The following is a 24,603-nucleotide window of genomic DNA, read 5'->3' as shown; positions in this document are numbered from 1 at the left end:
TCAGCCCGTGGGAGGGGCCCCGGGTCCGTCCCCGCGGAGGGTGGGCGTGCTGTTCTGACTGACGTCCCTCTCGGCCAACGGAAGAGGAGGCCCGCGACGATTGCCAGGTCCGCCCGCCAATTGGGAGGAGCGGGCTGTCGGCCGCCGCTCGGGACGGCCGGCCCGCGGGTGGGGCCTCGCCGCTCGTTGCCGTCCGGTGCCGGAGGAGAGGGTCGGCCGCTCGCTCGCTCGCCAGCCCCGGGGGACGCCCAGGCCTCGCTCAGCCGCTCCCTCCCGAGCCGTCGGGGACATGTCGAGGTGGGCGGAGGCCCGGTGGGCCGGCGCCAGACGGCGGACGGCGGCCGAGGCACACGCTCTCTCCTCGAGCTTTTCCCGGAGACGCCTTCCTTTACAAACGCCCCGAGCTTGAAGGAGCCGTTACGGCGAGAAGGTCCCGTCGGGACCCGGAGAAAGAAACGCCGGTAAGCCCGCTTCCACCGCCGCCCCCTCCCATCCCTTCCGAGGACCGCCACGGACTACATCTCCCAGCGTGCACCGCGGCAGGACCGCCCAGCGGCCTGACGTTCCGGGGCCGCGCGGGGCACGCTGGGAGTTGTAGTCCGCAAGTGTTCGGCCCCGTTACCCCAGGGCGGCGGCGGGCCGGAGCTGGCCGGGGGAGGCCCTTCCCGGGCCCGGTGAGGGGCTGTGCGGGCTGTCGGGGCCCCGGCGCCTCGGGGGCGGCTCTCGGGACCCCCCGAGCGACAGGACAGCGCCTGCAGCCGCCTCCATTTTCTCCTCCTTCCTTTGCACCCTGACCCGGCACCCGCAGCACCCTGCGGGAGAAGCGGGAGGGTCATGGCTCGGGGGCGCAAAAATCCGGCGGGATAACCGAGCCCCGAGAGCTGTGGTGGACAGAGCTAAACCCAGCTGGCGGCCGGGCACGAGCGGGTTCCCCAGGGCTCAGTGTTGGGCCAGTCTTGTTTGGTGTCTTCATCAGTGATCTGAGCGAGGGGATCGAGTGCACCCTCAGTAAGTTTGCAGATGACACCAAGTTGGGTGGGAGTGTTGATCTGCTCAAGGGCAGGAAGGCCCTGCAGAGGGACCTGGACAGGCTGGATTGATGGTCCAAAGTGAACTGTATGAGGTTTAACAAGGCCAAGTGCCAGGTCTTGCACTTTGGTCACAACAACCCCAGGCAACGCTCCAGGCCTGGGGCAGAGGGGCTGGGAAGTGCCCGGCGGAGAAGGCCCTGGGGGTGCTGGCTGACAGCCGGCTGGGCATGAGCCAGCAGTGCCCAGGTGGCGAAGGAGGCCACCAGCCCCCGGGCTTGTGTCAGCCCTGGTGTGGCCAGCAGGAGCTGGGCAGGGATGGGGCCCCTGTGCTCGGCCCTGGGGAGGCCCCACCTCGAATGCTGGGCTCGGGTTTGGGCCCCTCGGGACAAGAAGGGCCTTGAGGGGCTGGAGCGTGTCCAGAGAAGGGCAGCGGGGCTGGGGCAGGGTCTGGAGCACAAGTGTGCTGGGGGGCGGCTGAGGGGGCTGGGGGGGTTTAGCCTGGAGAAGAGGGGGCTGAGGGGAGCCCTTCTCGCTCTCTGCAGCTGCCTGAGAGGGGCTGGAGTGAGGGGGGGGTTGGTCTCTTCTCCCAAGTCACCAGTGATAGGCCGAGAGGAAACAGCCTCAAGCTGCATCAAGGGAGGTTTAGATTGGGTATTGGGAACAATTTCTTTCCTGAACAGGCTGCTCAGAGAGGTGGTGGCGTCACCACCCCTGGGAGGTGTTCAAAATACACATAGGCATGGCACTTCAGGGCATGGTTTGGACATTGGACATTATTGGGTTGGCGGTTGGACTTGATGATCTTAGATGTCTCTTCTAACCTTAATGATTCTATGATTCCTCCTTCTCATCCCCTTCTCTGGGGTCCCTCTCCGCCCCCATGCCTGCCTGCCTCTCAGGTAACACAGCGGGTGTCAGGGCCAATCCTGTCACCCCAGCATAGCGCAGGGCTGGACCCCACCAGAGGAGGTAGCTGATATTCCCCGGCTGACTTCATTCACCCTAAATTGTCCGTTTTGCTCTTTTCTTTTCCAAGGTTTAGCAGTTCAGGGCACCTGTCACCTCACCTAGGCTCTCCTGCCAGCTTTTACATGGGGTGGCTTCCTGTGTCATGGCTGATACACCATGAACCCAGTGATACCCAAAACCCTTTCAATTAAGCTGGTTTCAGTTTAAAATTGACTGACACAACTGTTGGGGTGTTCTCAGTCTGCCCCCTTGGCGACGTTTGCTGCGTGCTTAATCAGCTGGGGCAAGGAAGGTGACCAAGCCATGGTTTCGGAGGCAGGCATTGCCTGCCTGGCACTGCGTGGAGCAGGAAGGATCCATCTCGGCTCCAGTGGATGTTGTAGTGCCAAAGCGTGGTTGAACATCCCGTTTAACACCTTTTGACCACACCTTGGGTTGACAGTGCTTTTATTCTGCTGCCCAAAGTAGCGGCTCCACCTGTGCTCGGGCAAGAAAATTCATATCCTGTAAAATCCCCGCTGGGGGCGAAGCAATCCTTGGAAGCAAGGTGAGCTTTTGCTTGCCAAGGCTTGCGTTAGTCCTTCCCATCTCATTGTTCCTAGATCTGCTCTGGTCCAAAGCTCTCCCTGCAGAACAAGGGGTTGGGGCAGGTTTTGGCGTCCAAGAGACCCGTCAGTTCACGGTTTCAGAGCAGCGTCCTCACTTGAGCAGTGCGACCGCTCCGGGTTGCTGTTTTATTGCGAAGGCTCGAGTTGCCCAGTGCCTTCTGTATCACTGACGGGGCGTCGGGGTGTGCGCCGGCTGCTCCCTGTGCTGTCAGAGGGCGATGTGCTTCTGGCATGAGGATATTCTGGCAAATGCTCTGCTTTCTGCCCCTGTGCCTTGCGGGTTGGCATTCGATTCCCCAACTTTCCCTCCTCCGTCTTCCCAAGGCTGTTCCTGAGCTTGTCCCCCTTGCTCACAGCAGAGAGAACATGTCAGGCTGCGTAAGGGCTGCTGCAGAAGGACTTGGCTTTCCCCTATGTGGAAGCCTTCCCCAGACCGGGGGGCTAACAGGCCAAATATCGGTGCTTTAACAAGCTGAAAGAAACCAGAGACCTGCATGAAAGCATGTCAAGTGGTGGGAACTTGCCACTCATCTGCGCCTGGGGAATTTCCTTCCACTTGGAGGGTTACTGATGGCAACGACAGCCGATATTTGATGGTAGATGGGGGTTGCAGAGCCATTTTCTGCTCGCTGGGGTGTGGGAAGAGCTGCTTGCTGCTCTCCTGGTCACGGGGCGGGGGGTTTGCCAGCATCATTCAGCTCGGGCTGTTCTGATCAGTGGCTCAGGGTTGGGGGAGATGCTGGAGCTGCCTCGTAGAGACTGTGTTTGCTTAAGCGTCACTTTGGCTTGCACGTGTTGTGGTTTGGTCACATCGGGTCATGTCACGGTAAGAGTATCCCTTCCCACAGTGGTGGTGTGGTGTTGCGGTCACGCTTGCAGTCCTGAAACTGAAGGGCTGGGAGTTGTTCCTTCTCCGAGCCTGTTGTGGTGCCTGGGATGGGGTGGGGGGTGTATCTTCCCTGCGAGGCCTGGAAGAGGCCACTGCTTCTCAAGAGCCCTGGCACGGCTTCCCGAGAGCCCTGGCACCACTCCCCCGCCTGTTTACAGCTTCTCCTGTTACAGTCCCGGAGAGGCCCAGAGCCGGGGAGGGAGCGTGGGCTGGGGCCGGCACCGCCTTCCCCCTGCACATCCAGCAATCTGTCCGTCCCTGTCCCTCCGGGGCAGCTCTGCCCCAAGGGTGCCGTCCTCCCTGCACCTGGGAGGAGCATTAACCCGGTGTTGGTCCTGCGCTGGGCCAAGGGCTCTAACAGACCGTGGAGCAGCAGCTCCCCGAGGGGCTGCCGTGGCCACCCTGGTCTTGCTGCCAGAGACCACCCCCGGGCATCCGTGTAGCCCCCAGCCCTCGGCGGAGCGGGTGCCACATGCCCTTCGCCAGCTTTGAGGGAGAACGGTCTGGCCAAAAAAGGGCCAGTGACCTTCAAAAGTGAGGAGGGGAGCTTGGGAACTCCCTGGCAGAGCATGCTGCTGAAGCATTGGCAAGGCCAGCGGAGGCAATGCGGGCACGACACCCGGCGCGCGGTGGGCGCCAGGAGTGCTGCGGGTGAGCTCGCTTTTACTCGTGTAGCCAACGACGGGATCAGAGGGGAGGGGCGGGCACCGGTCTGGGGCTGTCGTCCCTCTTTTTCCCCCTGCCCAGAAGAGATGTCGGCTTCCCGGCTTCCCTGCTGCCCTGCCTCTCCGCTGCCTGTGGGGCGTAGGACTGCTTAGGGTGCAAAAGACCCTTAAGACAGGTCCTGACAGAGCTGGCCGAACAGCAGCCCTGCCACGCGACCTTGGGCTTCTCCTTCCCCAGCTGCAAGGAACTCTTTCTTTGCAGGATACGCACGTTTTGCAGCAGCTGTCACGCAGGGAATCGCTCCAGAAGCTGAGACAATGAAGCTGTTGGAGAACTCAAGTTTTGAAGCAATAAACTCCCAGCTGACAGTGGAGACGGGAGATGCTCACATCATCGGCAGGTGAGTGCCAGCAGCTGCCCGCTGTCTGCCAGGGGAGCAGGGCTGCTTTCCCTCATTCCTCCAAGAACAGCATCAGAAGGCGTCGCAGTCCGGCAGCGTCGAGGCCCATCCCCGATCCTGCCAGAGCCGAGGGGGGATCGCTGCTGACTCATAGAATTGTCAAATCATTTGGGTCGGAAGAGACCTTTACAGATCGTCCAGTCCAACCCCCTGACATAAGCAGGGACATTTTCCACCAGGTTGGGTTGCTCAGAGCCACCTCCAGCCTGGCCTGGGATGTTTCCAGGGACGGGGCATCCACCATCTCTCTGGGCAACCTGAGCCAGTGCTTCACCACCCTCACAGTAAAGAACATCTTCCTTAGATCTAGTCTCAGTCTCCCACCCTTTAGTCTAAACCTGTTGCCCCTTGGCCTGTCGCTGCAGGCCCTGCTAAAAAGTCTGGCCCCATCTTTCTTATACTTATTTTAAGTACTGGAAGGCACAAGAAGGTCTCCCCGCAGCCTTCTCTTCCCAGGCTGAGCAACCCCAACTCTCCCAGCCTCTCTCCCCACCAGAGGGGTTCCAGCCCTCACACCATTTCCGTGTCCCTCCTCCGGACCCCTCCAACAGGCCCGTGTCTGTGCTGTGCTGGGGACCCCAGAGCTGGACGCAGGGCTCCGGGGGGGTCTCCCCAGAGCAGAGCAGAGGGGGAGAATCCCCTCCCTCGCCCTGCTGGCCCCGCTGCTGGGGATCCAGCCCAGGAGATGCTTGGCTTTCTGGGCTGTGAGCGCATGTTGCCAGCTTGTGTCCCATCTGTCACCCACAACTGTTCTGTTGGAGCTGGGCGATGGGACCTAGAGTCACTCGGAAAAGCTTTGCGCTCTGACAGGGTCCTTCTGCCTGCGCGGCACGCGTCGGCGCTCGGGAGCTGGCAGCCATCTCGGCTCGGGGCAGCAGCGAGAGCTCCTTCTGCTGGGCCGGCTGCAAGAGATTTGGTCCTTCGCCAGCTGTGGGTCTATTTTTGGTCCTGGCTGAAGGGATCCTTTTCGGGCTTACCACTGGCATTGGTTTGGCTTGCTCTGCTGAGACAGGGCACCTTTCTGCCTCTCCTCTGAGCTCCCAGTTCTAGCAGTAAGGTAGTGTGCCCAGGGGAGCTTGTTGGGGTGGCTCTGGTGTCCCTGGGAGAGCAGTTCAGCTCAGCCAGCCTCTTCTATGCCTCCTTGGGCTAAGCATCTACATCTCCATGCGTACATACGTGCGAGTAAAGGGGTTTGTGGCAGCCCTGGTTGCCCTGCGCAGAGCTAAGAGCAGATGGTGTGGGGAAGGTCGCTCCTGGGGACTGGAGATCCATGCTGCTGCCTCGTCGAGTCCCCACCACCACGGTGGTGCTGCGCCAGGACCTTTGCCGTGCTGGTGGCTGGGGTGGCCTGACGCCTGGTGCTGTGTGTCTCTGCAGGATCGAGAGCTACTCGTGCAAGATGGCTGGTGATGACAAGCATATGTTCAAACAGTTCTGCCAGGAGGGTCAGCCGCATGTCCTGGAGGCCCTGTCGCCTCCTCAGACCACGGGAATCAGCCCCAGCAGGTATGGAGGGCTAGGGATACTTGTCTGCTGTGCTCCACACCGGAGGCAGCAGCGTGTCTGCCGGTGGGGAGTCAGGGTTTGTGGAGGGAATGGCCTGTCGTCAGTGGCTGGCCTCATTTCTGTGGCCCTGGGCTGGCTGCACTGCTTGTACACAGAATGATCGAATCACTGCAGTTGGAAAAGACCTGTCAGGTCCTCGAGCCCCACCGCTAAGCCAGCCAAGCCCGGCAGTACCCCTGGCCAAGACCCCTCAGCGCCGCGTCCGCACGGCTTCAGAATACCCCCAGGGATGGGGGCTCCACCGCTGCCCTGGGCAGCCTGTGCCGGCGCTTGGCAGCCCTTGCTGCGAGGAAACTGTTCCCAATATCCAACCTAACCCTCCCCTGGTGCAGCTTGAGGCCGTTCCCTCTCGTCCTGTCACTGGTGACTTGGGAGCAGAGACCAACCCCCCCCTCACTCCAGCCCCTCTCAGGCAGCTGCAGAGAGCGAGAAGGGCTCCCCTCAGCCCCCTCTTCTCCAGGCTAAACCCCCCCAGCTCCCTCAGCCGCCCCCCGGCACACTTGTGCTCCAGACCCTGCCCCAGCCCCGCTGCCCTTCTCTGGACACGCTCCAGCCCCTCAAGGGCCTTCTTGTCCCGAGGGGCCCAAACCTGAGCCCAGCATTCGAGGTGGGGCCTCCCCAGGGCCGAGCACAGGGGCCCCATCCCTGCCCGGCTCCTGCTGGCCACACCAGTGCTGACACAAGCCCGGGGGCTGGTGGCCTCCTTCGCCACCTGGGCACACTCCTGGCTTGTGTTCAGTGTTGGTCCAGGCCGTGCCACACCACAGCTAACCCTGCTGTTCTGCCTCTCAGGCTCAGTAAAAGTCAGAGCGGTGACGAGGAGGGACCCCTGAGCGACAAATGCAGCCGCAAGACCCTCTTCTACCTGATAGCAACACTCAACGAGTCCTTCCGCCCAGACTATGACTTCAGTGCTGCCAAAAGCCACGAGTTCAGCCGGGAGCCGAGCCTCAACTGGGTATGTGAGCGAAGTGCCCTGCGCCAGGGCAGGTCCTGTGCCCCCACTTGGGAGTCCTGCCATGCTGCTTGCTCCTGTCCTCGCAGAGAAGGCAGTGTGGGTCTGCTGGGGGAGCCTCTGCTTCTCCAGGGAGCACAGGATGATCCCAGGTAGCTGCTCCCAGGGCATGCCTTGCTCCCTCCTCCGGCAGTGTCAGCCCTAGGATGAGGCAGTCCTCATCATTCCCGGGAAGAGGTTTGTGGGGCACCTTTTCCGACAGCCATCCTGGGGTGTTTTCCATCAGCAGCAGCAGCCTTGCTCTTCGCTATTCTTCGGGAACAGCCCCTCCTGAGTGGGGTTTTCCAAGCCAGCCCTGGTTAGGCCACTCTTTCCCAGGGCAGGTGTTTGGAGGAAGGAAGGGTGAGGGGAGCGTCAGTGGCCCGAGTCCTTCCTGCAGAGGACTTCCTGCTCTGCTGCCCGGAGCTTTCATCCCTGCGCCCGGCGTGCTGGTGGCCAGACGCTGCTTTACCTCACACCGGGCAGAGGGGTGGCTCTGCAGGGCCTCCCAGCTTCTGCTCCGAGCGCACTGTCCCTCACGGCAGCTGCCAGAGCTTCTGGCTGTCTGTCTGCCTCCTGGCTGTCGGGGTCCAGCGAGGCTGCCCTTGTCTAGGAGGCAGATGGAGCAGGAGGCATCCTCTCTGACGGGAAGTTTGCCTTCTTTGCAGAGAGCCTTAGAGGAAGCCACCATGCTCTTTGCTAGGAAAGACTAGGGCTGTGTGTGCCCTGAACACCCTCTGGCGGGTTTTCCCTCTCCAGCTGTGCTGCCTGTCTCCTTGCTTCTAGCAAGCAAGCAGCGCCCAGCCGTCTTCCTTCTCCCCCTCCATGGTCGTTGTCTGGCTCTGGCATCTCCTCTCGATGGCGGTGGGATGGGGAGGACAAGTTGCGTGGGAGGGAGGTGTGGGCAGGCAGGCGGGCAGCGGCTCCTTGGCTCCTCTCAGGGGCCCTGCTCGGTATCTCCAGGTGGTGAACGCTGTCAACTGCAGCCTCTTCTCTGCCGTTCGGGAAGATTTCAACGCCCTGAAGCCACACCTGTGGGACGCCGTTGACGAGGAGATTTGTCTTTCGGAGTGTGACATCTACAGGTAACGGGGCAAGCGGTCCCTCCCAGGCCTGGATCCTGGCCCTGTTCGCGTGTGCTGCGGCCTGTAGAGAAAGAGTTATTTTTCAATAAAAGGTGACGTTTTGGCGTGCTCCCCTGGATGTGAGTGAGGACTTCCCACCGGAGCAGAGCAGGGTGTCTCCTCACTAGAGTTTGCTGGCTCTGGGATTGTGGAGGGGGGAAGCGCTGCTGCCGTTCCCTCCCACGCAGAACTTCCACGCCCTGGAAATCTGCGCCTGGGGCAGCAGCTGCGCCGGCTGGGTCTCGCCCTCCTTCCAAAGCCAGCCCTGGGGTCTCGGGGTGGTTCCTGCCGCCTACACAGGCTGGCCGACGACTGTGTCTAACCCTGCCCTGCCCGGCTCCGCGGAGGCCAGCTCACTGCTGCCTGCTTTCTGCCCTCCAGGGTGGCTCTGAGCTCGCCCAGTCTCCCCTTTCCTACCTCCAACATGCAGCTGGGGCGGGAACGGGGTTGGCACTGGGAGCAGAGTCCAGCACGGTGTTTCTCATGCCTCCGCTTGCTGTTACAGCTACAACCCCGACCTGGATTCGGACCCCTTTGGAGAGGATGGCAGCCTCTGGTCCTTCAACTACTTCTTTTACAACAAGAGACTGAAGAGGATCGTCTTTTTTACATGTCGATCCATCAGGTCAGGCCACGCGGCATCTCTGAAGTCACTCTAAAACAGAATTGCCTTGCCTCTTTACAAGCCGCCTCCCTGCAGGGGAGGAACCTTCGGTCCCCACCAGCCCTGGAGATGGGCGCGGTAGATACATGCTCGGGGAACTGCCCACCCGGTGCGTGCACGCCAGGTAGGGCTGGGAGAGTGGAGCTCCACCAGAGCCTGGTTTCCGCCGTCTTCCCAAGTCAGATGTCACCAAAGGAGAAGCCAAAGGGAGCAATGGCCCTTCCCCTGGCACCAGGCCACTGCTCCCGGGCACGAGGGGCACACATGGCAGGCAGTAACCCCCTGGGGGCTCCAGGCTTGGAGCAGAGTGGCTGGAAAGTGCCCGGCAGAGAAGGCCCTGGGGGCGCTGGCTGACAGCCAGCTGGGCATGAGCCAGCAGTGCCCAGGTGGCCAAGGCGGCCACCAGCCCCCGGGCTTGTGTCAGCACTGGTGTGGCCAGCAGGAGCCGGGCAGGGATGGGGCCCCTGTGCTCGGCCCTGGGGAGGCCCCACCTCGAATGCTGGGCTCAGGTTTGGGCCCCTCGGGACAAGAAGGGCCTTGAGGGGCTGGAGCGTGTCCAGAGAAGGGCAGCGGGGCTGGGGCAGGGTCTGGAGCACAAGTGTGCTGGGGGGCGGCTGAGGGGGCTGGGGGGGTTTAGCCTGGAGAAGAGGGGGCTGAGGGGAGCCCTTCTCGCTCTCTGCAGCTGCCTGAGAGGGGCTGGAGTGAGGGGGGGGTTGGTCTCTGCTCCCAAGTCACCAGTGACAGGACGAGAGGGAACGGCCTCAAGCTGCGTCAGGGGAGGTTTAGGTTGGATATTTGGAAAAGTTCTTCCCTGCAAGCGTGGTCACGCATTGTAAGAGGCTGCTCAGAGAGGTGGGGGAGTCACCATCCCTGGGGGAGGTCAAAAACCGTGCAGACATGGCCCTTGGGGACACGGTTTAGGGGCCTGGGGGGTGTTGGGTTGGCGGTTGGACTCGATGACCGGTGGGGTCTTTTCCAACCTTAATGATTCTATGACTCTGTGACCTAAGCCCACTGGAGAGAGGAGCGGGATCTCCCTTGCGGCCACGCCGTCACGGAGGGGTGCTGGCTGGACGCTTAACGTTGCGCTGCCCTTTTCCCCCGCAGCGGGTACGCGTACACGCGCTTGGAAGCTGGCAATGAGCTGGACATGGATCTCGGTGAAGAGGACACGGAGGAGAACAGGGATGCCGGCGACACCGAGAGCGGCAGCATTGAGGAGGACAGGTACGTGAGCTCGGTGCTCTGGCCTGGCGTGCCAGCTGCGGCTCCCACTGTGAGGGGAGAGGGGCTTCGGCTCCCGTGGGCGCAGGGGGCCGAGGGCCCTGCCCTGCTGGGCCTCGAAGCTTCTGCTCCACCACCTCGGGAGCGTGGCTCGGAGCTCGGCACGGCCGAGGTGCTCTGGCACAGAGCAGTGATGCCGCCTCCGCTCTGCGCCTCCCACTCGGCCTCCTCCTGCCTGCATGCAGCCGCGGAACAGTAACGCCCTTGTGCTTCGTTACAGGTTACAAGTTATTTGCATGTGAGTTTCCAGAACCGCTCCGAGGTGCCTGGCAGCCCTGCCGAACCGAACCTCTGCCTGCGTCCCGCGGCGGGGCGCCCCGAGCTCCCCAACCGCCCCTGCCCAGCCGCTGCGGCGTTGCCCTGCCTGACACATACACTGGAGTACCCCAGGCATCTCGGAGCACGACGGACTGAAAGTAGCTGCGTCCTCCTGGCCGAAGACACGTCCCCTCGCTTTGGTGCTGCCGGCCAACCTCCCCTTTCCCCTCGCCTGCGGCAGCGCAGGCCGGGGCTCGCCGGACAGCTGTGTGGGAGCTCCGAGAAGCTTTGCTGCACTTTATCGCTGATCTCGTTGGCTGCACTGAACTGCAAACTCCTCGTGGCGCTGAAGCCGGGCTGGATTTCCCTCGAGCACTTTTCTGTACTGGTTGTGACCCAGCAAACGCCGTCCGTCCACAGCACCAGCAGCGACGGAGGGATGCCTCTGCCCGGCCTCCTCCAGAAGCAGCGTTGTTGAACTCCCCACGAACTGTCCTCCGCTCCTTCCCCAGAGAAGAGTCCGTTTGTTTCAAAGAGGTTTGCTTTGCTCTCGCCCTCCCACAGAGGTTTTCTCCAGTTTGGTTTTGTTGGTTTTGTTTCATTTTTCTCTCTTTGCTGGGTGGTACCGGTGTCCTGCACGGCTCCCGTGCAGAGGAGTCCCCACCCTGCGGGTGAGCGCTGGACCAGGCGCCTCGGCCCGCACCCCCAGGATTTCCTTTGGGGTTATTTTTAAAACCACAGCTGTCTTTTGGCAGTCTGGAGGCCAGAGCAGGGCCAGAGCATGGCGGCGGCAGCGGCCACGGTGCCAGGGCCTGGCTCAGCCCCTGCCGGGGGCTGCAGCATCTGTTTTAGTGCTGGGGGTGAGCCCGGCCCGTGGCGGGAGCACGGTGCTGCCTCTCCCACCCACGCTTTTGTCCCCCTCACCCAGCCGCTGCGGGGGTGAGCCCCCCGCTCCACCCAAGCACCCAGAGTTTTGGGGCCAAGGTTCCCACCGCCCCCATATTTCAGCAGGTCAGGGAAGGCTCAGCTGAGCAGGCACAAAGGAGGAGCCGCAGCTGCTGCAGCACCGGAGCAGCCTCCAAACGCCTCCCGCCCCTGAGGGGAGCCTGCGTGGGGCAGTGCCAGTGTCACAGCTCTTCGCCCCACTGGGGGCTGCCTGTGCAGCCCCTGCCCCTCCAGCCACGGCTGTCTTGAGGGGTCTCCCTCCTTCCTCTCGCTGGGGGCTAAGCCACTTTTGGAAGGGGCTGGCTGGGAAGGTGGAGGGGATGCCCTAAGGCTGGAGACTCGTGGCGCTTGGTGGGGGCTTCCCCCCGTCCCCAGCCTGTCCTCATCCTGGCAGGAGATGAGAGGCTCCAGATGATGTTCCAGACCTGGCTCCAGCCTCCAGCCGGGCAAGGCAGGGCTCCTGGGGCGTGGAGGAAAGGCAGACAGACAGACAGACAGGTACCCGCGCTCCTTCCCCCCAGGGCTGAGCACGCAGAGGAGGGCACTGGCAGCAGCGGCAGCTCTACCAGCTTCTCTCCCTTGCTGTAACTCTTCAGAAGCCTGTTTTTCAGTTGGAGTTTGTTTCCTCCTCGCTCTTCGGCTCCCAGCCTGCTGCTCCCTTTTTCCACCATGGCTCACAGGCCCACCGCACCTCCCTCTGCGCCCGCCTGAGCCCCTGTGGGGTGGAGCAGGGTTTGGCCCGGTCCCGCCTCCTCCATCATTCGCCCCCCTACTCGCGCGCTGCTGCGGCTGCCTGCCCCCCTTCCCCCCTGTCAGGGAACTTGGACTTCACAGCGTAGCAATGTATCCTTACACCAATAAAGTTTTTCTGTGATTTGACACCCCTTCCTTCGGGGACCCCACGGCCGCAGTGGGGGTGTCAGGGCTGTGGGAAGTACTGGGGGGGTCACACATGGGGGTGTGTGCCTGTGTCCCCTGTCCCCCTGGCTGGCTGCCTGCCGTGGGCACCGCAGGGCCGTTGTGGCCCTGGAGCTGGGACGGGCTCTGGGACGGGTACCACGGAGCTCCCTGCCTCCGCACGAGTGCCGGCGGGTGCCTCCGGCCTCTCTGGCTGCCCCGTGCCGTGCCACCAGCGCGTCCTTCCCCACCCCCAGCTTCTGGCCACGGGGGTGCTTCTGCCGGGAGCTGGCTGGGTGCTGCCTGCTCGCCGTCCTGCTTTTACTGAACAGCCTCCGTGATCCTTCGTTAATAAAAGTATTAAATACCACTGGTGGGACTGGCGGGAGCGGGACTGACGGCATCGTCCTGGTTCCCAAATGCCATCAGGAAGGCGCTACCAAAGACCACAGCAATGGTGGCAGAAACTGTTCCTTTCCTCGGAGGCGGAGGGGCTGAGCGCGTCTCCGAGCCGTCGCCTTTACTGCTCGTTGTCTGGCACGACCCGGGGCGCTCCCATCCTGCTGCCACAGCGGGTGGTTTGGGTTTGTTTTTAGAAACACCTTATTTCCCCCACGGTTCCATTGGGGGGTCGTTGCCGCGCCACCCCCTCCTGAGCGGCAGCAGCGGGCGCCCCTGCCTGTTTGGTCGCTCTCTTCCCTTCCAGTTACCGCTTTGTCCTCTATTTTATTACTTCATCCTCTCTGGGGTCGGATTTAAGGGGGTTTTGGCTCTTCACTTGCTGGATAGCTTGTAGGTTTTGGCTGCTTTCATTCCAAAGGAGGTCTCTAAGCTGGAGTTCATGGTGATGTTCCCAGCTGGTATTGGGTCCAGAAATCCCAGCTCTGGCGAAGGCTGCGGTGCGTGCCGCACTCCGGCGCTCTGGGAACGCTGGGATGGGAGCAGCTGCCCAGAGATGGGCTCGTGCCATCACCCATCAGATACCTCGAACCTCAAACGTTGCTTTTTTTGGTGTTAAACAACAACTGGGAAGTTTTCTCCTCCCGACGGCTGCGTATTTGCTACGGGATCGAGCAACCGAGGCGGCCATCGCTCTGGGGTGTGAGGTTGTCCCGTGGGCTTGGCTTTTGTGGAGAGGAAGACCGGTGTTTAAGCCCTCATTAAAACAGGACGCCAACGAGCTGCGCTGCAGCCCAGGCAGCGGGAAGGCGGACGTCAGTCGCTGCTGCGTTGCTCAGGCTGCGGTTTAGGGAGCGCGGGAGCTTCCCGGCACAGCGATGACCTGCCGTACAGTGCCAATCCCGCACGAGACGAAAGGACACAGCTCCCGGCATCATCTGGAAGAGCTGAGGCAACCTTTGCAGCACATCTGGGCAACAGAAGTCTGGGACAGCGCAGGACAGGGCCAGCTGTGCGTACGTCCATCGCTGCCAGCGGTGACTGCGTCGTTTGCCCCATGGACAGCCTTCCTTCCTTGCCAGACACCCACGCCAGCATCCTTCAGCGGCCCGCGGCACACCGGCACGAGCCAGGCTAGTGGGGGCTGGGGGCTCCTCCCAGCCCTCAACAGGCCGAATCTTGGTTTAGCAGAACTCAAGCATGGCTCCAGCCAAGGCCAAGCTCAAGACCAAAACGGACCGATCTGGAGGCAGCGGGTGGACTCAGCCCAGGCTTTGGCGAGCCCGGCACAAGGGCTCCAAACCCACCTCCCCGCTGCCAGAAAAGCAGGTTTTTCTGGAGTTGGCCCCATTGCTGAATTACTTTGTTTTGAGACCCTGGGATTAGCGAGTCCCTGAGGAGTGGGGGCTTCCACAGCAATGCCGCCGGGGCCCAGCGATCCAGCCCGATTTCTGTGTCCTCCTGATTCTCCTCTGATGTGAGCAGCCACAAGGCGACCCGGTGAACGCCCCGCAGCGATAGCCTGGGGCACGGTGGTGAGCTGGGCTCTGGGGCTCTCAGCAGTCCCGGGGGGCAGGGGAGGCAGCGCCGCCCATCCTCCCGAGGGGGTGGGAGGGGGAGCAGGAGCCACGGGCGGCCCCACGGCTCCTCTGGGCAAGGGTGGGAGCCGGCACCAGGGCAGGACAGTGCTGCCGGGTTGCTGGTTGCATGGGCGGGGGGGGCTTCTCCTGGGGGGCTTGGGGGTTGGGGTTGGTGGGCACCTTCTATGGGGGCTGTGGGGCTTCTCCTGGGGGGCTTGGTTGTGGTGGGCACATCCTGGGGGGCTGGTGGGCTTCTTCTGGAGGCCTTGGGTGTGGCAGGCACCGTCTGGTGGGCTTGGGATTTGTGGGCACCTCCTGGGGGGCTGGTGGGCTTCTCCTGGGTGGCTTGGGGGTGGTGGGCACCTCCTGGGGGGCTTGGGGAGCTGGTGGGCTGCTTCTGGCGGGCTTGGGGGTCATGGGAGCAAACTGCAGGGCTCCCCCGTGCTGTCAGCCGGGACCCCCCGGTGCTGAGGGGCGCTTCACGAGGGTTCCCCCACACCCCCCATCTTGTTTGGGTTCCTCGGGCCGCCCAGCGCCCCAGCGCTGGCCTGAAGCAGCACAAATGGTTTGGTTTATCACAGTTTAAGGTCGTTTTTCCTTCTACCTTAAAGATTCCGTGCAGCCACTGCAGCGTTTGGGGGGGATCATGTTAAATATTGAAGTCTCGACTTATTTAGTTTTTAGACCCTGGAACTTCTCTGCTTTCGTCACGCCTCAGACAGATGTGGGGTTGAGGTTTCTTTGAGAAGTCTCCTAAAACTTATTTTTCCAACTGGCCGGGGGCCGGGCTGCACTCTCAGCCCCCTCTTGCTGAAGCAGCTTTATTGACCAAACGCTGCTTATTTTTTTCTCCTCTCTGTCGTATCTGTGATTCGCCAGCTGGATTTTGCACCTCACAAAGTGCTTTCGGTGGTGCTTCCACCTCTCTTCACATGACTTGGTTTGGTAAAAGGCTTTTTTTAGAGATTATCCAACTGCATCTGTGTCTCAGGCTTCTAAATTTGAAAAAAAAAAAATAGATATCTTAGCCTAATGCTTCCCGGCATCGCCTGGGACCGGGGCGCTACAACGAGCCCGACCTCGGTGGTTTGCTTTGGAAATGGCTGCTCTTGGGCTCTTCATTCTCTGCGTCTCGCTTTGTCACCCAGCGAGGAGCAGCGTCCCTTTTGCCTTCGCCCACCCGCGCAAAAGCCCTCCGCCAGCGCCGGAGCTCGGTCATTTGCGACCAGGTTTCTGCCGTTTCTCCCCACGAGCTGCAGGAAGGGGCTCTGCCTGCGGCACCTGGAATTTGTGTGGATCATCTGGACGCACAAACTCCATCCAACCCCTCCCGGCTGAGTCTGGACACCTTCTGCTGCTGCTTCTTCCGTGCTCCCAGAGAAAACCAGCGCCGACTGGCAGCCGGGATCCCCCCGAGGCGCGTCACCCGCGCCAGGAACACCCGTCACCCGCACACCGGCGCTGGGCACGTCGGCAGCGGGTGCCCTGCTCTGAACGAACCCGCCGGCACCTCGGCTGCATCCGTCCCCGGCAGAGCCAGCGCCAGAGCCAGACCTCGCCTGTGACCGAGAGCTCACCTACTGACGCCGTGGCGGTGCCACCCCGAGTGGACGAGGGGTTTTTGTCCCGGCACAGGAGCTGCCCATCCCTGCAGAGAAAGTCGTCTCCTCCCTGGGGACGGCACATAGCTGGCTCCGGAGCTGCTGGGACCCCGGGGCTGCGGATGCGGCAGCGAGGGACCCTCGGGACCACCCACTCCCCAGGGGGACGGGCTCGCTGGGGACAGCCAGAGGCGACCGCCAAGCTGCCCGGTGAACCACGGGTGCTGTGATGCAATGATCGACAGGCAGCAGAAATGAGGGTGGCTTTGGACAGGCTTTAGTTACTCGGTGACGCAGCACAGCGAGGCGGGGTTTAGGGGGGGTGCGGGGGGTGATGGGGTCCCCGGTCCTGCCACCGCGGCCTGGAGAGCCGCGTCCAGCCAAACCCCAGCAAGGCTGAACCTGCCTGGGGTGGGGATGGACGCTTTGTCCCTCCCTGCGGTGTCACCCATGCCGGCACCTCTGCTCCACTGAAGGGGGCACAAGTGATGCCCAAGGCTGGTGGCGGTCGAAGGCGCCGGGGTGCGTGGGAGTGTTTGGGGCGTCACCACGTCTCCAGCCAGGATCGAGCTGGAAATTGCTGCAGATCCGGCCGGGATCACGTTGGCAATTGCCGAGGTCCTGGCCAAGATCGAGCTGGGACTTGCTGAGGGCGCAGCTGGGATCAAGTTGTGGATTGTCGTGGGCTGGCGTCGAGTTTGGCATCGCCGTGGGACCAGCCGGGATTGAGTTGGGAATCGCTGTGGGACCACCCGGAATCGAGTTGGGAATCGCTGTGGGACCAGCCGGGATCAAGTTGTGGATTGCTGTGGGTCTGGCCGGAATCGAGTTGGGAATTGCCGTGGGACCAGCTGGGATTGAGTTGGGAATCACTGTGGGACCAGCTGGGATCGAGATGGGAATCGCCGTGGGACCAGCTGGGATCAAGTTGGGAATCGCTGTGGGTCTGGCTGGGATCGGTGGGGCCTTGCGGAGGTGGCACCGGGGAGGGCACGGCTACCGGCACAGTCGGGGAGCAGGGCTGTGGGCAGCACTGTGCCAGCAGCACCGTGGTCCCCGCTTCTGCCCGGAGGGACCCCCTCAGCAGCGCCGCTGACGGGACCACAGCACAGCAGCGGCACGGATCCGGCCCAGCATCACCAGCGGGACCGGCTGCAGGGAGGCCCTCACTCCGGGCTCTGCCGGCTGCTCTCCTGGCAGGCAGCAGGCAGCTCCTGATGGGTTCGGGCAGGCTGGTTGCACGGCAGGACCGCCGCTGCTGCCTCGCCACAGTCGTCCCCGCTGCGGTCGTCCCCGCCGCAGTCGTCCCTGCCGCAGTCGTCCCTGCCGCAGTCATCCCCGCAGCACCGCAGGCAGGGATGCCCGCAGGCAAGGGGCCGCAGGCATGGCTCCTGGCAGCACCAGTGCTCAGCCGGCACATGGCACGGCAAGCGCTGCCGGTGGCCGCAGCGGGGCAGGACCTTCTCCACCTTCTTGAGGCAGGGGCCGCACTCCTCCCAGCAGAGCTTGGGGCAGGGGTGGCCGTGCTCACAGGGCGGCCGGGCGCAGGGCAGGCAGCAGCGCACCCGCCGGTGCTCGCGGTCGCGCGGGTGGCAGTACCGCGGGCAGGGGTGGCCGCAGGGCAGCGCTATCCGGCACCGGTGCGTGCAGCCGCCCTCGGGGCTTTGCCTGAAGTCGGAGGCGTCCCGCACTGTCACCGTCACCTCGGGGTGGTTTTGGCAGGTCAGCACCAGCCCGTCCCCCACTAGGCCCTTGCTCTTCAGGGCGGCCAGGATCTCGGCCCAGAGCCAGCCGCCGGTGCCCCGCGCGATGCCCTCCAGGTCGCCGACACAGTAGAAGCCCTTTCTGGCGCGGGAGAAAGCCACACAGACACGGTGGCGGTCCCTGAGGAAGCCGATCCGCCCCTCCGGGTTGCTCCGCACCAGCGAGAGCAAGACGATGTCGCTCTCCTTCCCTTGGAAGTCATCCACGGTGCAGACGGCCACCTCGGCCATGTCCCTCCTGGCCAGCAGCTGCCAGATGGTGGCCACCTGGCCGCGGTAGGGGGTGAGGATGGTGAGCTGCCCCTTGCCGTAGCCCTGCTCCACCAGGTACTTGCAGAGGTGCACCAGGAAGGAGGCCTCTGAGCGGTTGCTGTAGCTGCCGGTGTGGCCGCTGAGGTCCTCAGCCCCCACGTGCTGGATGAAGAAGACGCTGCTCTCGACGCCCTGCCAGGGGGGAGATGCGGGCATCAGGGGACCGGCCCCATCCCCACGCCCACCCTGCAGTGGCCTTCCCCCCACCTTGATCCTCTTGTAGCTGCTGACAGCCGGGTGGTCCCTCAGCACCTCATAGAAGAAGGGGACGAGCAGCTGGGAGATCTCTGGGCGCATGCGGTGCTGCCAGGGACACAGTGGAAGCTCGAGCCATAGCAGCAGCACCCGGCGTGGGGCGGGTGGCAGTGCCCACGCAGGGGGTCTGGCTCACCTGGCACAGCAGCTGCACGTGGGGGATCTCGTTGTTGATCATCCGCTGGAAGAGGGAGACGCCGAGGCAGTATTTCTTCTCCAAGGTGTAGTCGGCGGGTTTGGGTCTCAGCTGCAAAAGGGGTTGGGCTCACCGAGGTGCGCCGATGGGCACCGGGGCGCGGGGCCGGGGCGCTGTACCTGCTGGTGGTCCCCGATGAGGATGAGGTGCTTGCAGGAGGTGGTGAGGCAGGTCAGGACGTGCGCTTCCAGGATCTCTGCAGCCTCTTCCACAATCACTGTCTGGGGCTGGACGTGCTGGAGCAGCTTGCGGCACTTGGCAGCCCCTGGAGCCGGGGACAAGCTGGGTGGAGGAACGGGCACCCTGGCAGGGTCCAGCCCACACACAGGGACCTCTGCACCCCATGGGATGTCCCCCGGTCCCTCCACCCTGGGCTCCTCGCCCGCCTCCCACAGCCCCTTTGGGGTCAGGCACCATCTCCAGCACCACCAGCACCGGCAACCCCACCCGCACGGGTACTGGCACCGGCTCCAGCATTGGCACCAACGCTGGCACTGGAGATGGCACCAGCAGCACCAGCGCTGGTCCTGGCGCTGCCTCCAGTGTTGGCACCAACACTGGCACTGGAAGCAGCGCCAGCACCAGAAATTGCACTGGCACTAATACGGGCACCGCCACCGGCACCACCGCAGTAACTGGCCCCAGCCCCGGCGCGACGGCCCTCTGACCCGTGGTCGTCATCCCGATGACGCGGCTCTGCCTGAGGATCTGCAGGTCCTCCTGGAGCTGGTGCTGGGCCAGCTTGGCCGCGCTCTGCTCGTACTCCTCCAGCTGCCTCGCCAGCGCCTCCTCCAGCGCCGCACCGTAGGTGCCCAGCCACCGCCTGCCACCGGCATGGGACAGGGTCACCGCGGGGAGCAGCCCCGGGGCACCAGCATGTGGGGACGGGGACCCCACACTGGTGCCAGCGGTGCCGCGTCACCGGCCTCCCCTCCCCAGGGACCCGCCGTCGGGGGGATGGGGCGGTGAGACCTGTAGAGCCGCCACCGGTCGCCGAGCCGGAGCTGCCAGAGGTTCCTCAGGCGCCTGACCTCTGCGTCAGTCATGGCATCGCTGTCCTGCAGCTGGCAGGCCAGCTGGATGTCCGGCGGGCTGGGGACGGACAGACAGACGCGGCCATCAGGGCCCTCACCACTGGCAAGCCCCAGCACATCCCTGGGGTCCCAGCCAGCTGGAGGGCGCAGGGCCATACCCCTCCTCCTCCTCGGGGATGATGTAGGCGAACTTCTCCCTGGCTCTTCTTCTCTCAGCCTCGGCCGGGTCGAACTCCTCCTCCTCATCCAGGCACCACTCGTCCCCGCGCATCTCCCAGCTCTCCTCTGCCCCAGGGTCCCCCCGGTGCCCCCCGGCCCCTCGCTCTGTGCCTGTGGGCAGAGCCGCAGCAGCTGGCGGTGGCCCCACGGTGGCACCCCACGGGGCACTGCTGGCAGGGGGATGCCAGCATCCCTGGGGGCTTGGGGATAGGGACAGCCCTCCTCCTCCTCCCCTGTCCCCAGGGCAGCCCCACGCCTGCCCCCCACCTCTGCCTGGCGTCCCACTGGGACTCCCACTCCCACTGGGTAGCTCCTGCTGACCCCACCATGCCTGATGCAAGTCGGGGGGGGGTGTGGTGTGTGTCCCCAAAATCCCCCCCCATGAGCCTGACTGGGGACGAAAGTGGCAGTGAGGGTCACCTGCCGCACAGTCCTGGCCTCGCCGCGGGCTCCTGTCCTCTGGCGGCACCGGGGTCTGCACCTGCAGCCACTGCAGCATGTCCAGATGCACAGTGCCCTGGGAGGGGGAGGGCGGGGCTGAGCTCAGCCGACCTAGACCCCTGGGTCCACATCAGGGCTGTGGCAGCCACCCACATCCCCACCTTTAAGAGCAGGTCGTCCTTCTCAATCTCTGCCTCCAGCTCGCTGGTGGTGAGGATGCCGCGGCGGAGCAGCCCCAGCACCTCCGTGCAGAAGGCGATGCTCCTCTCCTGCTCCTGCAAGGCGCTCCGCATCTGGGGGGGCCGAGAACCGCTGGGGAGAGGCAAAAGCGGGACACGCCAAGCCCCTGCTGCCAGAAACCTGCTGGGCGGGCACGGGTGAGAGGGGCCCGGCCCCATACCTGCATGTGCTGCTGCCAGCTGCTGACCCCCAACGGCCCGCAGGGTGCTCTTTGCCGGAGCAGCTGCAGGGAGCAGCCCTTCACCTTCTCGCTTCGGCAGTTCGCCCCGATGCGCACCACTTGGGTGGGCTGGAACTGGAGGATGCCTGGGGGAGGACAGGGCCAGGCTGGCAGCTTGGGCGCCGATCCCATGGCCATGCCCAACTTGCCCAACGACCCCATGGCTGTGCCCCCCAAAACCATGGCCAACTCCACCCCCATGACTATGCCCAACCTGCCCAATGACCCATGGCCATGTCCAAATTGCCCAACAACCCCATGGCTGTGCCCCTCAAAGCCATGGCCAACCCCACCCCCATGACCATGCCCAACCTGCCCAATGACCCATGGCCGTTCCCAAATTGCCCAACAACCCCATGGCTGTGCCCAATCTGCCCAATGACTCCATGACCATGCCCAAATTGCCCAACAACCCCATGGCTGAGCCCCAAAACCCCATGGCCATGCCCAATCTGCCCAATGACTCCATGACCGTGCCCAAATTGCCCAACAACCCCATGGCCGAGCCCAACAACCCCATGGCCGTGCCCAATCTGCCCAATGACTCCATGACCGTGCCCAAATTGCCCAACAACCCCATGGCTGAGCCCAACAACCCCATGGCCGTGCCCAATCTGCCCAATGACTCCATGACCATGCCCAAATTGCCCTCCAACCCTAAGGCCATGCCAAACACCCCATGGCCATGTCCAACCTGCCCCCCAACCCCACGGCAACGTCCTCCCTTTTCCCCCGACTGCCCTGCCAGCCTGTGCCAGCCTGTGCCAGCGTGTGCCGGCGTGGCGGCAGTGCTGGCCCACAGGGAGCCCAGCTCCAGCCACCTGGAGCTGGAGTATGATGGGCAACAGTGAGGGCAGCCACGAGCATCACGCTGCCGGCATGCCGCTGGCTCAGCCCACACCGGGCATGAGGGGTCTCTGGGGAGGGGATGGGGACTGGGGCCGGGGCTGGGACCAGCACCTTCCATGAACTGGTCGAGGGCGTGGTTGGTGTAGCACACCACCAGGAGGGGCGGCCGCTCCTCCCAGGGCTCCCCATCCTGGTTCCGAAGCAGCAGCTCTGTGATCTTGAGTCCGATGAAAGTTTTGCCTGGACAGGAAAGCGCCGGCATGCGCTGGGGGCAGGGAGAGCCTCGCCGTGCCCCCGCAGACCCCCAGCAGACACGGTGCAGGGGCAGCACCAGGAGTGCTGGTGCCAGCACCTACCTGTGCCAGGGGGGCCCTGGATGAGCATGAACTCCCTGCTCAGCGCCAGCCGGATGGCTGCGAGCTGAGACTCGTCCAAGTGGGGGAAAGTCTTCGGGGACCAGATCTCCGGGTCATCCAGGCTCACGGCAGAGAGGTCCACCGCCGGCTCTTCTCCCTGAAACCGAAAGCAGCAATGGGGCACCCGCGGCATCGCACCCCACCCAGGCTCCCCCAGCTGCGTCCACGGTCAAGTGCAGCCGGCGTCTCCCCAGGGGGGTCCTGCAATCCCTGCGCTGCCAGCGGGGTCCCCACAGCGACCCACCTTCTCTGCGCCGGCCGGCAGCAGCGGCATGAGGTTAAAGAGCCTGTCGGCGCCGAGGTGCGCGGGGCAGCGGATGTTGGGCTTGCAGTGCACCAGGTAACGGCTGAAGGGCACGGCGGCGGGGCTCAGCTCCTGCAGCCCCTCCAGCACATGCCGGTACGCCTCGAAGAAGGCCGGGGACTCCACCATGGTGAAGCTGGTTCTCCCCAGGTGGGCGAGGAGCTGCTGGTGGCTGTAGGTCTGGATGTGCAGCCAGACGCAGTCCTGGTGGGCTGCCCTCCCCTTTGGCACCCCAGCCACCACCCCGAAGAGCACGTGGCAGCAGTCCTCGGAGAGGAGGCAGGTGAGAGAGCCACTTTTCAGGCGCTCGTCGGCCACTGGGCCAGCGCGGGGTGGGAAATTGGCCAGGTAGATGGGACCGGCTGGTGTGACGGCCACGGTGTGGAGCTGCACCCCCCGGTAGAGGCTGAGCGCCACCCCGTCGTCGCCGTCGAGGGAGAACGCCGCCGCGATGCCGTCCCGCAGCGGCTTGAGGAAATCCTCCCGCAGCAGTCGGAAGTGCAGGTCCAGGTAGGCTGCGGCGCTCTCGTGCGCCCCGCGCCACAGGTTGGGGCGCAGCCGGCCCTCCGCCTCCCCAAAGAGCTCCTCGGGCGCGGGGATCACCGGCACCTCACGGAAGTCATCCAGCCAAGCGCCGGCGGGACGGTGGCGGTGGGGGAAAGTCGCGTCCACCCGGCGCTTGGCGTCGTGCAGGCGCTGCTGGATGAGCCAGGAGAACTGGAAGCCGCGGCCCTGGAGCCGCTGCACAGTGCAGAAGAGGAGGTCGACGGGGTAGCAGAGCAGCGTCCGCACGTGGCTGGGGCAGGCGGTCAGCAGGTGGTGGAGAGCGGCCACCGTGTCCCCCACCACCTCCTGAGAGACCTGTCCGTCCCAGCACTGGAAGGTGTCCAGCTCGGTGATGAACCTCAGCAGGTCCCCCAGGATGAAATCCCGGGTCAGCAGCAGGGCCAGGAGGGGCGTGGAGGGCTGCCGCAGCCCCCCATGCTCCAGCACGGCCCTGAGGACCCGCAGCAGCATGTACACCTGGGCTGGGCTCAGGTCCTGGCGAGCCAGCAGCTGGCCCAGTTCCAACGCGTGGTCCCGCAGGAAGGGCAGGAGCTGCCTGGGGCTGCGGTCGCAGAGCCGCTCCAGGCTGCCCAGAAGGTCAGGGGGCTCCCTGCTGTACCCCAGCTCTGGGGCCCGCCAGCCGTTATACCGGGCATCCCAGTCCCCCTCGGGGCTCGTGGACCGCCAGCGCTTGGGGCTGCGGGACTGGGTGCGGGGTGGGGAGAGGCCCCGGCGGGACGGGGGGACGTGGCGTGGCATCGGCCCACGCAGGGACAGGGACGTGAGGCCGCGGGGCCGCGGCCAAAGGGAGGGTGAGGGGAACGGGGTTGCTATGGGAGCGGGGTGTGCGGGGATGGCGGCTGTGCCCCCGGTCCCGGCCGGCCCCGGCCCCACTCACCTGCCCTGGGGCAGCGCTGGGGCCGTGCGTGGGGCACGGCCACTCTACGGCGCGGGTGTGGGGAGCCGCTGGCACCGGGGACGGCCCCGGCAGGGACGGGTCGGGCACTGGGAACCGCCGGGAAAGGTGCCGGGGGTGCGCGGGGGTGCTGCGGGAGGGCTCCGAGGGCCGTGCCGGACAGCTCCGGGGGTGCTGCGGGACGGCTCCGGGGGTGATGCGGGACGGCTCCGGGGGTGCTGCGGGAGACGGCTCCGGGGGTGCTGCGGGAGACGGCTCCGGACGAGTTGCCAGGGGCGTCTGGGCGTCTCCTCCGTTTCTTGGCCAGAAATTTACCAGCGGAGAAACAGAAACTGATGCGGGAAGCGCCGCCCTCGGGACGGCCCCGAGACCGTGCCGGGACCCGCAACGGGAACGACCCGGTGCCAGCGCCGGGAGCGCCCCGGGGTCAGCACCAGCACCGTATCGGGACGGTACCGGTGTAACACCGGGACTGTCACCAGTGTCAGCGCCGGGACTCAGGCCCTCACGGGCGGCTCGGCCACGCCGGGACCTGCCGAAGGGTCAGCGTGGCAGGGGACAAGCGACCCAGAGGTTCCGACCCCGGCAGAGGGACGGGGGGAGCCGGGGCTGCTCCCACCTTCGTCCCGCCGAGGAAGGGGCGGGTGGCCACGAGGGTGGCGGCGCCCCCGGCATGGTGGGGCTGACTACGGTCAGGCGTGGGCTTACCTGGGCGCGGCCAGGGAAACGGCAGCCCCACGCCGTGACCCCCACGAAAGCCCACGTCCCCCCACAGCCCTCCCACTGACACCCGGGCCCTCCCCACCCACGCACACCCAGGTCCCTCCCCACCCACGCACACTCAGGTCCCTCCCCACCCACGCACACCAGGGTCTCTCCCCCACCCACGCACGCCAGAGTCCCCCCAACCTATGCACACTCACCCACTCTCTCTAGGACCCTGCGGCGCCTCATGCC

General features: G+C 64.5%; 2 protein-coding genes across 2 annotated transcripts; one reads left to right on the top strand and one right to left on the bottom strand.

The window, feature by feature from the left end:
- The first annotated feature begins 140 nt into the window (after positions 1-140).
- Positions 141-12,337, top strand: MAF1 (MAF1 negative regulator of RNA polymerase III). Its single transcript, XM_075086031.1, has 8 exons — positions 141-461; positions 4,425-4,563; positions 6,001-6,129; positions 6,982-7,147; positions 8,147-8,268; positions 8,813-8,932; positions 10,079-10,198; positions 10,476-12,337. The coding sequence occupies exons 2-8, from the start codon at positions 4,481-4,483 to the stop codon at positions 10,495-10,497; spliced, it is 762 nt and encodes a 253-aa protein (XP_074942132.1). The 5' UTR covers positions 141-461; positions 4,425-4,480; the 3' UTR covers positions 10,498-12,337.
- A 3,854-nt stretch (positions 12,338-16,191) lies between these two features.
- Positions 16,192-24,402, bottom strand: LOC142053839 (NFX1-type zinc finger-containing protein 1-like). Its single transcript, XM_075086019.1, has 13 exons — positions 22,125-24,402; positions 21,821-21,977; positions 21,576-21,704; positions 20,556-20,701; positions 20,317-20,448; positions 20,135-20,231; positions 19,654-19,825; positions 19,434-19,553; positions 19,130-19,284; positions 18,581-18,726; positions 18,402-18,512; positions 18,218-18,313; positions 16,192-18,142 (listed from the first exon to the last, which is right to left on the bottom strand). The coding sequence occupies exons 1-13, from the start codon at positions 23,487-23,489 to the stop codon at positions 17,102-17,104; spliced, it is 3,867 nt and encodes a 1,288-aa protein (XP_074942120.1). The 5' UTR covers positions 23,490-24,402; the 3' UTR covers positions 16,192-17,101.
- Positions 24,403-24,603: the final 201 nt, after the last annotated feature.

The sequence above is a fragment of the Phalacrocorax aristotelis genome, chromosome 2 (genome assembly GCF_949628215.1).
Source record: "Phalacrocorax aristotelis chromosome 2, bGulAri2.1, whole genome shotgun sequence".
Taxonomy (NCBI): domain Eukaryota; kingdom Metazoa; phylum Chordata; class Aves; order Suliformes; family Phalacrocoracidae; genus Phalacrocorax; species Phalacrocorax aristotelis.
This window is presented reverse-complemented; position numbering and strand designations above follow the sequence as displayed.

Coding starts and splice junctions, on each gene's coding strand:
- LOC142053839 (XM_075086019.1), bottom strand. CDS start 23,489: ATGCCACGCCACGTCCCCCCGTCCCGCCGGGGCCTCTCCCCACCCCGC. Junction 21,705..21,820: donor CCAGGGCCCCCCTGGCACAG/GTAGGTGCTGGC, acceptor TTTCCTGTCCAG/GCAAAACTTTCATCGGACTC. Junction 20,449..20,555: donor GCTGGCAGCAGCACATGCAG/GTATGGGGCCGG, acceptor CGGCCCCCCCAG/ATGCGGAGCGCCTTGCAGGA.
- MAF1 (XM_075086031.1), top strand. CDS start 4,481: ATGAAGCTGTTGGAGAACTCAAGTTTTGAAGCAATAAACTCCCAGCTG. Junction 7,148..8,146: donor GGGAGCCGAGCCTCAACTGG/GTATGTGAGCGA, acceptor CGGTATCTCCAG/GTGGTGAACGCTGTCAACTG. Junction 8,933..10,078: donor TTTACATGTCGATCCATCAG/GTCAGGCCACGC, acceptor TTTCCCCCGCAG/CGGGTACGCGTACACGCGCT.